Source organism: Stylophora pistillata, chromosome 10 (genome assembly GCF_964205215.1).
Source record: "Stylophora pistillata chromosome 10, jaStyPist1.2, whole genome shotgun sequence".
Lineage (NCBI taxonomy): Eukaryota > Metazoa > Cnidaria > Anthozoa > Scleractinia > Pocilloporidae > Stylophora > Stylophora pistillata.
Window position 1 is genome coordinate 11846984 of NC_142528.1, and position 13868 is coordinate 11860851.

The following is a 13868-nucleotide window of genomic DNA, read 5'->3' on the forward strand; positions in this document are numbered from 1 at the left end:
TAGGTCTTAATCAATAAATAGAAGTTTTATAAGGTTCAATTGTAGTTGAATTCAAGAATCCTGATCAAGGCTAGTATTTCATGTTTAAAAACGCTGTATTCATTCGACAAACCTTTTGACAATAACTTCCATTGGAACTTACTTTGACTTTGTCCTTATCTAAGCAATCTGCCAAGGTGGTATCGATCCACTCTTCCCATTCTGGGTCATATTTTTGGTAAATCAATTTATAATTTTTCGGGATTTGAAACAAACTCTTGAAATTTTCTTCCATTTCATTTTCATCATCTCTTATCACAAAGACTTTCGACTCCAATTACTTTAATAAGATCTAAAGACAACAAATTGGCTTAATTGTAACCCCCGCTCTAGTTCCCGAGGTACAGAGCGAAGCTGTGAATTTGAGTGCTTAATTTGAAAGCAATATAGGTGAAAATGGAGTGCCGGAAATCCCCGCTATGTCCCCGGGTAGTCCCCAGGGGGAAGGGTGCGGGTGATTTCAATTGACTGGTGCATTACTGTTTCATTAGTTTCGGAGGACGGATTAGAGCGCCGGATTGTGTTGCGCGGGAGGTCGAGGGTTCGGACCAATACTCATGATCTTATAGTAAAGTGAGGAGAAATTGCTACCTTTCTATAATCAAGAAACGGATAGATATTCTAGTCTTCTCGGATAAGGACGAATAAACCGTAGGCCCCGTCTCCTGCAGGGTTAGGGGTAGGAGACGTTAATTTCCCACGCACTAGATTACTGTGTCGTGGATGTGCTCCCCTGGGGTGGGATGGGTGGGAATTCGCCCTGAAAAGCCCCCATGGGGAGTGGTCAACTAATCTATGTATGTATGTACCTATGTATTGTTGGAAAGATCTTTATTATCATATATATATATGATGGCAAGTCTTAATTAATGACAGAGAGCAAACAAATATTTCAGGAGTTGATTTTATTCTGGATTTTTTAATCAAAAATTCCACTGCCTTTTTGTCCTTCCTAACATTGTTATTGTTACTATGCCACTGATGAGTAATTTTCAATGTAGGCTAATTAGCAACTTGTAAATACTGAGCATGAGAAGCACCGTATTATTAATTAATATTATTAATTATTATTATTAATTATTATTATTAATTAGCAACTTGTAAATACTGAGCATGACAAGCAACGTATGAAGACAGGATGCATCATAATCCACCTGTATCTCAAATTGTAACACTACTCAGTTTCACTTGCCCATTTTGCTGTTGTTGTTTCTATCTCACTTTGAAATAAAGTGATCTTGTGTTAAGTTCAATTATTAATGTCAATGTGGCAATACTAAAATAACCACACATTCCACCTAACCTTTCTAATCCTAACACACTGTCCATTTTTATAAGCTATAGTCGGAATGCTCCTGGAATTAGGGGGGAGGAGAAGAATGTAATAACAAAATTGGGCTTCAAAACAGGGGAGATCAGCCAAGAAATAGGCTCTGGATGAGAAGTCACACGCAAATGATTGCTATAAAGGGTACTGTAACGGTATGAATAATGAAGCAAAGTATCCCATTACCCTAAAATTCCATTTTGACTTGCCGAAAATTTCAATTTTTCCCAGGAAGCCCATTAACCTCCCCCCCCTCCCCCCACCTCTGTAGTTTATGACTTGAATACAGTTAACTCGCACTATCAAAATCCTCATTCATTAAAATTACCAGTACCCCATTACAATATTATCAATAACATTCTTTTGTTTCCCCTTTGGTTCAGATGACCAGCAATAACAGTCACAATGAAACTTCTCCGTTACATGAAGGAGCTGGCTCTCAGAGCCCTTTGATTTTTATTTAGTACAGGACTTATTTGTCCTATCCTCGTGACCAGACGGAAAAACATCTTTTCCTAACCTCAGTACAGGTTTGGACCATAGTATGAGGAACGTTACTGAGGTGAAGCTGATTGTTTTTAATAGGGAAAATCTTTGTACAGTTTTTCCAGTATAAATGACAAAATTACGATGTTTACCAGAAGTCTAAACTCATAGTAAATGTCTCGAAAATGATCAATCTCCACTATCTACCAACAGTTTCACAGAACGTGTTTCAGTCATTTCCCGCAACTTTCGTTATATATCTGTTTTTTTTTTTTGCCTGCAAGTCACACGAGTTTTTTGCGTAGAATTTTTTCACGCACCGGGCTTCTCCCTCCTTTCCACTAACTTAAAGTTTTGCACTAGGTGTAAATATCTTATTTGCTTATTTCAGCAAAAAGTCATTTATGATATGAACCTTTTTGCAGTGGCAGAATTCTTAAAAGAAAACCCCTAGCAGAATGGTATTCTCTCATACTTATGATTTCAAGTTTGACATTTTGAAACTTCGTTTCCAAAGTTCTCATCTCGGTTTTAAGCTCGTTCACTGTTTGTCTCGTAGCTTCGATTTCTTGGCTCTTTGACTCCAATGAAATCGATGTCATCGGTTTGGGCCTCTAATTCTTATAAATCCTTGTTCATTCTCGACAAAGTGTTGCCCCTTTATTCAATATTCTTTTACGAGAGATGAGATTTCCCCGATGTGGTTTTGTAGAGTCTGAAACGCAGCGCAGCCTTCCCCTTACGATACCAAACACAACTGAATTTGCCGCTATTCAGTAACATCCTCCCGTTTTCGTTGAACTTTGCTCATTTTAATATTAGCTTTGATTTTGTTTACTCAACAAAAATAGCAAGCTGTTTCCTTAAAAACTGGAAACCAAGGCTCAGTTCTAGTGGTTGTGGCTTGGTAACATGAATGTTAATGGGAAATCAGAGAAGAACAATAAATAAAATAAAGTACAACCCAGCTTATTGTGCACTCCGTTTACGACTACAAACACAACCGCAGCCTCAGAGCACCGTTCTGCCTGCCGTTTTACTAGCACGCCCGCATTTACTTTTTCTGCTCTGAAATATTGTTTCTAAAGATGTGTACATTGTACAGGTGGAAGAACAATAGGACACGTAAACCCCTACTAGGTTCATCCACGTAAACCCAACCCACCCATCTCACCCCGGGGAAGGACATCCATCACACAGTAATTTCGTGCGTGGGAAATTAACGTCTCCTACCCCCAACCCTGCAGGAGACGGGACCTCCATTTATTCGTCTCTATCCGAGAAGACTAGAATATCTAACCATTTCTTGATGTTATAGAAAGGAAGCATATTCTTCTCAATTATGTTAAGACATTGAGTGTTGGTCCGGCCGGGGCTCGAACCCTCGACCTCCCGCACAACATTCCAGCGCTCTATCCATTGAGCTTACTGGGAAGCTGAATGTATAGTTTTGGAAGTTTAGATATCTCTAATTGATCCCAAGCTTTATGCTCGAAACAATATTTCGAAAGTATGATTGCTCAGATGTGCCGAAATTTTCTCCTCGAAACAAATATTTCCGAAGTATAATCATAAACCGCCGCGTTAAGAACTTTTTAGACCTTTGATAGAAGTCATATTTGAATAATAATGAGTCTTGGAAGCATAATCCCTCTTAGCAAGACCAACAGAATACTTTACATCTTTCGGCTGTTTTTGTTCTTGTCGTTGTTGTTGGTTTTTTCCGTGTTTTTTCTTGGTTTGTTTGTTCGTTTTTTGCAATGTGGTCTTTGATTACCGTAATGATTCGATTTAGCGCCCCCTCTCTAATAAATGCCCCCCTCCTTTAATTCGTTTTTGTTGATAAACAACCTTATTCTTATAAGCGCCCCTATACCAATAAGCGCCCCTATACCAATAAGCGCCCCTATACCAATAAGCGCCCCTATTACTATAAACGTCCCTACTCTGTTTCAGTAGTAGCACTGTTAAAGTACAGGTGTCATGAGATCAATCGTGGTCCATCTTCTTTTAATTGCTCACTTAAAGCGTTACGGCGAAAAAGTGGTCCTCGTCTCAACCTTCAACTATTACGTCAACGTGGGTGCACAACAACGAAACATCCCCTCAAAAAATTTTGCAATGATTGTTTGGTTTAAGCGTTCCAGCAAGGAAGGACCCATTTTCGAGTTTTTGATCCTCACTCAAATTAACCATCAAAGGTTTTATTCACATTCTGCTTTTTTCTCAAAAAAGAAAGAAGCGCCTGGTTTCTAGTAAGCGCCCTACCATAAGGTACCAAAACTAAATAAGCGCCGCAGTATATCAAACCTTAGGCTGATTCCCTATCTTTTTTTTTCAGATTGAAAGGAACGCTTAAAATTTCAATCAAAGATCTTAAAATTCAAACATGCGTAGTGAAAGGGACAGTATTGGGGTCTCTTTAAAGGCTCCTCTATTGGCTTTCTCCTAAGACATAAGTTTGAAAATGGGAAAGACGAGTGAGGGACAGGGGCAAGAACTTCACAACCGCGCACAAACAAAGACTAAGTTGTGCGTAATCTCAAGGACATCGGCCGTTTGTTTGGCGGACATATTTCTAAAATCTGGTAAAGATGTTATCATTCCTCTTTTCCCACATCTCATGCGCCCGCTTTTGCTCTCCGCTGGGAGCCCGGCAGAGTTAAGAAAATCAAATTTACTGATCCATTCATTATTTCACTAAACGATTCGGGGTTAAGTCAAACATAATATGAATATTTTTCAACGACTCTTCGTAAATAGGCGAAAATTTTCCTCTAGAAACATCAAATCTTGAAACATTGTGAAAAAAACATTGGCAGGTTACAGCTGAAGCAAAATGAGTTATCATTCCACAGTCTGCGTCAGGATTTTATTTGACTTTTGTAACGTTGCAATTAACATGACTCTCCAGTCAAAGGAAGGTTTCGTGTCGCTGAATTGCCTGTTAGTGTTGAAAGAGCTTCCTAAAAATTTGTGTCATTAAATGACTCTATAGCTTAGGTCCCTCATCGCGATGATAGTGCTGATTCGGCAGAAATTTATTGAAAATTCAAACAGCGAAATCAGAAAACTTTACGTAAAACTGGTGCATCACCCATGGATCTGGAGGTTTCTGTCTTTGTTTCTGCAAACGAATATCTCTCTTTATCTCACAACTGGGCTTACATTTTAAATTAACGATTTACACACAGTTAAATCGCAATAAACATTACGAAGTTCAAAGAAATTCGTCTGAATGGTGTTCCAGCCTGGTGCCGAAATTTGGAAACTTCTTCAAATTGGATTTTATGGCATCAACCTCAGAACTCACATTTTTGACACTTTTTGGGAAACACAAACCAACATGTGTTCGCTTGTAATTTATGCTATAATTTTTCGGCGTTAGTACAGCATTACATCTTGGCTGGTTTTCGACATGATTTGAGGCATTATATTGAGCAGAGACTCAGTACCAGGCCGTTAGGGTCAGACGTCTCTTCTGTTGAGAGTTCGAGACTTCTTAATTTTTTTTTAGGTTTTTTTCCTTAATTTTCTTTTGTGATTTTTCTTCCTTTTCCCGTAGTCATCCGCAGTTAATCAGTGCCTTCCTTACATGTTTATTTTTTTTTTCTAAACGAAGCATGGTGTTTCCATGGCGTGCTGGGGTGTGAGCCAATCATAGCCAAGGTCACCTCGTGATGCAAGCGTGGGCGAGTAAGAGAAGTTTCCGAGAATTGGGCTAGTGACTTCCTGTTCATTATTTCTAAGAAATATCATGTGTCACCTTGAAATTCTTCCTTCACACACTTCGAAGATAATGTAGATAATTGGCCTTTTCGGCATGAATTGAAAATAAATAACAGAGGGGAAAAAAACTGTGATGCCATATCGCAATTCAGAGCGGTTGATCATCCCTATGAGTATTAGCAATACTTTGTTTGTGAAAATGAAATGTTTTAAGTGATAGGACACGAAATGAGCTCGTTCGGACGATTTGCTGTCATAACATTCCTATTCCATTCGTATAAAAAGGGGGAAAGTTTACACGTAACAAGAGAGAGGCGAGACTTTGTTTTCAAACTCAGCTGAGTCGTAACCCTGGAATAAAAGATAGAAAGTGAGTTAACAGAAAGTCGAAGTCTTGAAAGAGTGTCCACCTTTGAATAAATTTCCTTCCCCCAATCCCAACACCTCACGGTTATGACCCTTTTTAACCGTTTATGTTCAAATCTCTAAACCATTTTAATTGTTAATACTGTAACATTACACTCTAATTGCTAACAAAGGCTTGACAGTGACAGGAGACTACTTACCTTCAAGTGCGATTGTTACAGCAGCTACAGGATTTACTCTTTTTTCCCTCTATGTACAAAATTTGATGGATATTTTCATGCGAACGCTTGTCGTCGGTCCTACCAACCTAAAATCACTGGTCATTAGTAGAAAAGGTTAATGGAGTGCAGGGGAACAACGCATCTTAGACAACCTGTAGGATTTATATGAATTATAAATGCACTTGTCGGTGAAGGTAATTTCTAGGAAACCTTGCCCACCAAATTAGCCTATCGTCGAGTGGGAATTTCTAGGAAAACGTCTACTTGTTTTCTTGCATGGTCTGTGGTGAAATACATAAGTTTCAAAGCCCTAAAAAGCCCTAAAACGCTCCCATAACGGGTCGCAGAGAAAAGCTTTAAGTCTCAAAATTCCTTTTACTTTGTTAACGGGAGATTACGATTATGAGGGAGGATTTAAACTCATTTGACTCCGAAACAAAAGGCAATCAAACAGAAACAACTGTTCGTGAATCAGTCGTTTGTATGATGCAAAACTCACTTAATTTGACGAAGTGATCTTGTAATCATCTTCAATTCAAATCAATTCAATTCAATTCATCTAGTTGAGATTCGTTAAGAAAACGAAGCAAGCTAAGTTAAGAAACACAAATTTGCGAGTTATCAAAGTCATTTTCCTCAAATAATTAGGGATTATGATGTCAAAGGGAATTTCTAAGATAACGTAAGCGGGTTGAAAACATTACCTACTCGCATTTTACTCGCCTGCTACATGTAGTATCGAAAGCAAATAAGCATAATTTTCTTAGTTGGCAAATATGCGTTTTGTTTTAAAAGATTTCCTCTTCGAATTCGCCTTTATAAATTTAACTCACCTATCGAATAGGGTCGCATAGTGTACACTGAATTCGCTAGCATCGTTAGCTAACGGTGCTAATTTACTTAAAGAAATGTGGGAAATTCTAGAAATACTTAAATGCCGAGGTTAATTCTCATTCTTGTTAACTGAAAATGCGCCAAGGTTGTTGAAATGTTCGGATAGAGTTCTGACGGTTAATTTCGTGGCAGCGCCAAGTCCAGCATCCTCTGAGAGATGAGAGCCATTAAATCCGGCAGTGTCTGGACGATAAAGAAATTCACTTATGCAATTCAGGAAATTTCTACCCCAAAATAGACAACTAGGTGTGATTTTTTCTTTCTGGTTCCTGAAGAAAGTGAATCACCACAGTTTGCTTCAACAACGGCCAATATTCTTATAGTCATAGAGAAAACGAGAACAAAATAATCCCTGCTTAACTTCAACGGGTGTCTCGAGCTCAGTAGAATTTATAGTACCCGTATTTAACACCAGAGGTTTGACTTATTAGAAAAAAAAAACCTGAAACGGTAAGGGATGAAGCTGCTCCAGGGGCTAAATTTTCTCCCACATACTTATTAAGACATCAAGGCATTCCCGTGTGAGCCGACCTCTCAGGTTACCTTTCGAATCCATGACTTCCACCGCTTCATGAAGTAATTTACCCGTTATTTTGGGATGCGCATCAGCATTCCTGTTTTCCTGCAGTAGTTTTATCGCTTCCTCGTACGTTTCGTTCCAATTCAGTTTCTTTTGTAACTCATTCCACCGCTGGTTTGCTTTTACTTGCTCTTCTTCAGTCGAAAACTTATTCAGGTCACGACGAATGGTCTTCACCTTGTATCCACCAATGGGGGTGTACATCTGTGGAAAGACGTACTTGTACATCTTAGCTTGCAGCTGACGGCTCAACTCACCCAGACGTAGAGAAGCTTGTAGATCAGGAGCGATTGGTGGCGGAGGAGTCAGCATCGGTAATCCGAGACCGGTTGGCAATAGCTTTTGACTAAGGTCTCTTACCTCTTTCTTCAAACTTTGGTTTTCATTTCTGGTCGACACCAGCTCTTGCTTCACACTTTCCACTTCCCCAGACACAATCGCCAAACTCTCTTTAAGATTTACATTTTCTTCCTCTTGGACCTGCTTCGCCTTATCCAAGTCCTCGACTTCCTTTTCCATGCGGTCGAGCTTTCCTTCGACGTTCCTCAACTTGTCTTCCAGGCCTTTTTTCTCAGCTTCCAGCTTGGCAATCCTTGTCTTGAGTTTCGCAACTTCTTCGTTTCGAGTTTTCAAAGCGATGTCCAATTTCTTGTTTTTATCTTCGAGGTCTTTAATTGCTTTGTGAAGATGCAATATCTCTTCATTCTTCTCTTCGATTTTTTCCTTCAAAGAATCGATCTCACCACCGTGCTGATTAATGATGAATTCGTTGATTCTTTCTCGCTCAAATTGTGAAGTCTCATGAACCAAACCAAAGATGGCCGTGGCAGTTCGACCACGATTTTCAATCTGTCGCAAATGATCGTCACTCATCGTTCGTCTTCTTCAAACGAAGAACGATGCTAACTTTAAAATGTTTGATGTACTGATGTCAGTCGGCGAGTGAAGTGCGTGTCTGTGTATCATATATGTACTGTCTACGCATGAGCAGTAAACCTTCCGAATTCCGAGAAATTGCTTCACAGGGGTTCTTTTTAAATTCGTTTAGCTTTTTTCCCTAACTGTTTGCTTCAGGACTTAGCAATAACACAAGAAATAACTGGTGGGGTTTTTCTAGTTAATATTCGTTAACACAGTAAAACGAAAATTAAACCTGGTTCCATCAGTCGATCTCCCGGAGGAAGTTTTGACAGTGCAATTCTTTGCAAGTGAGATGACGCAATTTGGAACTTTTGGTTTCACTGAATGATTAAGAATTTTTAAATAAATATTTCGGTCATTTTTGTAAAAGGGAACTCTCTACTTCAGTCTTATGTTCGAAAAGATTTTCTTAGATGTATCTCTCAAGAGAAAAAAGGGATAAGTTCTTTGTTTCAAAAGGAAACACCTGTTATTCCCATGGTGACGTCTTTCCCTTTATCAATTCTCTTGTTTTATTTTTGTGTTTCTTATTTTGATTTTTTTTTTCAACTGACCTCAAGTTTAACTTATTGCAGGGCTGCTTTCTTAAAAACTGCGTCAGCAACTTTAGCGGGTGGGAGGAATGAAGGGAGATCTGGGTACAAGTGACATTCCAAGTCTTCCACAATGCTACACGGGTGGCTGAAGTCGCGCATGATCACTTAAAGACCTTTCCAGGAAAACTAGCCAACGACCGTCTGTTTATGTTAGAAGTGTATTTCTCAGAAAAAGAGCGAATATAGTCACGGTTGTGGTGTTTATTCTAGCTCTGGTATCGGGATTATTTTCTGAACGAAAAGAAACTACGCGACTTTGTGGAATGAGTGATGCACTGTTTATATGTAAATGTCAATGACATCAGGTGACTCAACACAAAGACTAGTCGGTTCGTAAGGGAATGGAAGGGAACATAAAAGATGAGCACATCATATATTTGCCCGGCTTTATTTATGTTGCGTTGTCATATCTTTCACCTCCGTTTCTGTTTTCGGAAACAGGATCCGAAAGCGAACAATATAGGTCACATTCTTGTAAGGTATAGACATGTATGTCTATTATGCTTTAATTTTTTTATTTTATTTTTTTTCGCGGCAGCATTTAAAACGTAGTATTTCAAAGAATAAATGTGGAAATGTTTTATTTTCCCTTAGAGGTTTAGTTAAGTCTCAAATTGTAAATTTTAGCTTTGGACTGTTTATAAGGAGGAGAGTTTAGGGGTATTTGTACTGGATTTCTATAAGATCTCAGTAAATGTAGTCACTGGATTAGACAGGGCGCCGCTTGGTTAAAGGAAAAAAGCAAAGAAAATGCTAAAATGAATCCACTGCTTTGAACTCTTACATATATAATTGGACGAACTTTTTTACCAGAGTTAAGCCAAGCCGGGCGAAACTGTATGAAATGGCTTAGTCTAGTTCTTGCCTGGCTTTATGAGAATTTTCATACACTCATAGCTTTGGTGTATTTAATGGTGTAGCGACGTTCCTAGCTGCAATTTGAAATAGCTAGAGGAATGGCGGAAGTGTATAAAAAGCATTTTCGTTTTTTCAATATGGAGATAACAGGCTTGTGGCAAATACTAGAGGAAGGACAAACCTCGTATTTATGTATTTAGATTCCAAATCTCTGATGGTTGGTATTCACAGAGCACGTTACGTTTCCTTTGACTTAAAAATGCATTGGTCAACGGTTCTACTCCAGTGTAAGATTGTCAAACTAAGAGGTTTAGATGGGAGCTAAAATAGGTAGCAGAGCAGTAAATTAAAGATTCAAAACACTGGATCTCGCGAGGCGATGCCATGATCTGATGAGCAAAGATACCGCTCCAACTGCAACTCAATACCCAGATGAAATCGGCTCGTCCTCCTTGTATGTCTTCCGTACTAATCCAGTCATACTATAGCGAACAATGCATATGTTCAAAAGTAGAGCAAACATTTTTCAATTATAGTGAACATCATTGGAATTTGCATAACCTCCTCATTCGGTTTTTGTGTGTATACGAAAGATAATCTCGGCCCTGACGCGGTTAAATTTCTTTCTTTGGATTCCCTTGTGTTTCCCATGTTTTCTACCTTTGAGTGAAATAAGGGCAGTGGAAGCGCTTCAGTGGAAGCGCTTCATACCACAATCAAGTATCTTGCTATGGTAATTGTTGATACAGCAGACGGTGATCTTGACCTGTTGAGTTGCGTGAGGAGTTCAATTTCTCGGAAATCCACTTACTCTTAGTGTGAATTAATTCAGGTGAAAGCATCGTGTTCAATACTGAGCTCGCAGACAAGCTTCATTTTGATAGGTATATGAAACCAGGAAAGTAAAGCTTTCCTTAGTTTGGTAGCCTTAGAGGATTTTTGGTCATCTCTACCGACGTGCATTCTATGTTAGCGATCCAAGGGGACGAATGAATAAAGGCTAAAAGTTTCTAAAGAAACTGTGGTACTGCTTCGGTGGGGGTAACAAGGTAATTTGGTTACATCAACTAAGTTGAAATTGTAAATTGGCCACTGTAACGAATATAAAAGCTCACGTTTCGAGCGTTAGCCCTTCGTCATTCGATCTGACGAATGGGCTAACGCTCGAGAAATCAGGTTTTTTATTCGCGGTTACGGTGACCAATTAATTTACAAGACGGGACAAAGTCTGATAAAAGCTATTGATGTGGTTTCAGGTCAGTTTTGTATTTTGCTTCGGTCGATTCCCGTCTATGAATTAATTGGCCCCAAGGAAATTGTGACATTGAGTTCACACGGTTTTATTTCTTTCTTAATCCTGAAATAGAAGAAGACTTGAAAGTAAGAGAACGTTGAGATACCCCTAGAACAGTGTCTCTCTGTTGCCTAACGGAAGTCGAGTATAAATGTTGAAATCTTCACTATTACTAATAGAAAAATTATATATTACCTTTACTGACGAGGCTCAGCACTCAGAGAATACTGTAATTTCTTATACAATTTTCAATGTTCGCATCGCAGTTCTTTGCCTTTTTCCGCGCAGCCATACTACGAACATGCGACCTCAAGTTAGTAATGGACCAAACTTAATCTACAATCAGCCATTATGTCAGAGAACGAAGAAAACGAATTTTTTCTTGTAACCTCAATAAGGCAATGCTTTTATTCTCATATGAGTAATGTAATTCAAAGTTGAGACTTTACGGCATCAACCTGGCATCAAACTGCTGGTGTTAGACATGATTTGAGACAGTTTAATTAGAAGGGACCCAGTACCAGGTATTAGAGTCGGACGTCTCTTACATTGAGAGTTGCGGACTCCTTCATTCTTCTTTTTTTATGTCTTTTTTACCTTCAGTTTCTTTTCTAATTTTCCTTCATTTTCCCGTAGTCCTCCGCAGTTATTAAATGTCTTGCCTATGTGTTTATTTTTTTCTAAATGAAGCTTTGTGTTTCCATGGCGTCTTGAGGTATGAACCAATCATAGCCAAGGTCACCTCGTGATGCAGGCGTGGATAACCTATTGATATTTCTGAGAATATGGCGGGTGACTTCCTGTCCGTTATTTCTGAGAAATGTCATGCGTTACTTTATAATTATTCCATCACACACTTCGAAGATAAAACAGATAATTTTCCTTTTCGATATGAGTCGAAAATAAATTATGACAGAAAAAAAAACTGTGAGGAATAGTTTCTGGCGCTTTCACAATTCAGAGCGGTTGACATTATGAGAAATTGGTCAATACTATCACTATTCTGTGACAATGAAGTTGTTTTGAGTGAGAGGACACGGATCGACCTCGTTCTGACGATTTGATGTCATAACATTCCTATTCTATATTCCTATAAAAAAAGGATGTTTACATGTAACCCTAAGAAAGGATGTTTACATGTAACCCGAAAAAAAAAAAAGAGAGAGAGAAAGAGAGTTAACAAAATGTCGAGGTCTTGAACTGAGTGTCGACCTTTGGGTAGACAACTTTTAGTTAGACAACCTGCGTAATTCACATGAATTATAAATGCTGACGTTAATTTGTAGTAAACCTTGCTCACGAAATTAGCTTACCGCTGTGTGAGAATTTCTCGGAAAAGGCCTCTTTGTTTCATTAGAAAGGGGGGGGATATTTACACGTCAAAACAGAGAGGCGAGACTTTTTTTCAAATCAGCTGAGTTATAACCCTGAAACGAAAGGAAGAAAGTGAGTTGACAGAGTGCCGAGGTCTCGAAAGAGTGTTTACCTTTGATAAATTTCCTTCCCCCAACCCAACACCTTACGGCTTTCAACCTTATTAAACCGTTCATATTCAAATTTCTTTTCTATTTTCGTTGTTAGTACTTTATTATCTCACATAAATTGCAAGGAAAAGCTTAGCAGTGATAGGAGACCACTTACCTTCGAGCGCGATTGTTGCAGCAGCTACAGGACTAACCGTTGTTTCACTCTATGTATAACATTTGACGAACATTTTCATGACTGTGAGGACACTTGTTGTCCATCCTACCAACCTAAAATCACTCAAGTTCAAAGTAATGGAGTGCGGTTAGGGGAGCAGCTTTTGTTAGACAACCTGCGGGTTTCATATGAATATATATGCTGACGGTAACTCTAGGAAACCTTGTTCACCAAATTAACTTACCGCCATTTGTGTTCAAGGAAAGGTCTAAATGTTTTCTTGATGTGTGGGGAAATACATAAGTTTTAAAGTCCTTTGATATGCAGAGAAAATCTGCGACTTATCCCTGTTTAATCTTCTGGGGTAATGCTGTCACATTATATCGAACCATGCATTCGTTCAAATAAAAATAATAAACATTCGTCATCTATGCGGATCAGCAGTCGAATTTGCATTTATAATTGTAACGCGGTCATTTTTCCCTCGAATTCTCACGAGTTTTTCCCATATTTTCTACCTTTGAGTAAAATATGCCTTTTTTCTTTGACAGTGAAGTGCTTGATCCTATAATCAAGTATCTTGCAAAGGCAATCAGTTCTTGATACTTTTGCAACATGGCGAGAAAAAAAAAAACAGACAGTGGCCCATTGCGTTATGCAACAAGAGTTCAATTTCTCGGAAATCCACTATCCCTTCGTTGGAATGAACTTCGATGAAAGGTTAATTTTCGTAACTGAAGGCTCAAATAAGCCTCGTCTTGGGAAGTGCACAGAACCAGTGAAGAAAAGTGCTCATTATTTTCATAGTCTCTCAAAATGTTTGGTCTTCTTTACCGATGTGAGTTCTATGTGCTCCATTCGAGAGAACGAAGGTCGATAAAAGCTATAAATATGGTTTCAGGTCAGTTTTTGTCTT

General features: G+C 38.8%; 1 protein-coding gene across 6 annotated transcripts; it reads right to left on the reverse strand.

Moving 5' to 3' along the window:
• Window positions 1-4712: 4712 nt before the first annotated feature.
• LOC111336071 (uncharacterized) lies at window positions 4713-8610 on the reverse strand. 6 transcript variants are annotated; one of them, XR_015992623.1, is made up of 3 exons: window positions 7606-8610; window positions 6148-6254; window positions 4713-5932 (listed from the first exon to the last, which is right to left on the reverse strand). XR_015992623.1 is itself a non-coding variant. In XM_022942100.2 (2 exons), exons 1-2 carry the CDS (start codon window positions 8513-8515, stop codon window positions 6247-6249), a joined length of 927 nt encoding a protein of 308 aa, XP_022797835.1. In that variant the 5' UTR covers window positions 8516-8610; the 3' UTR covers window positions 4713-6246. The 6 variants fall into 6 exon arrangements, 2 of the variants coding, with proteins under 2 accessions (XP_022797835.1, XP_088592686.1); XR_015992622.1 differs by having other exon boundaries at window positions 6148-6263; XR_015992621.1 differs by having other exon boundaries at window positions 6148-6320.
• Window positions 8611-13868: the final 5258 nt, after the last annotated feature.

Excerpts from the sequence above, each read along its gene's own strand:
- LOC111336071 (XM_088736560.1), bottom strand. The coding sequence starts at position 8,515 with ATGAGTGACGATCATTTGCGACAGATTGAAAATCGTGGTCGAACTGCC. Across the intron at positions 6,321-7,605 it reads GGAAGTCATGGATTCGAAAG|GTTGTCTAAGATGCGTTGTT; the intron begins GTAACCTGAGAG and ends TAAATCCTACAG.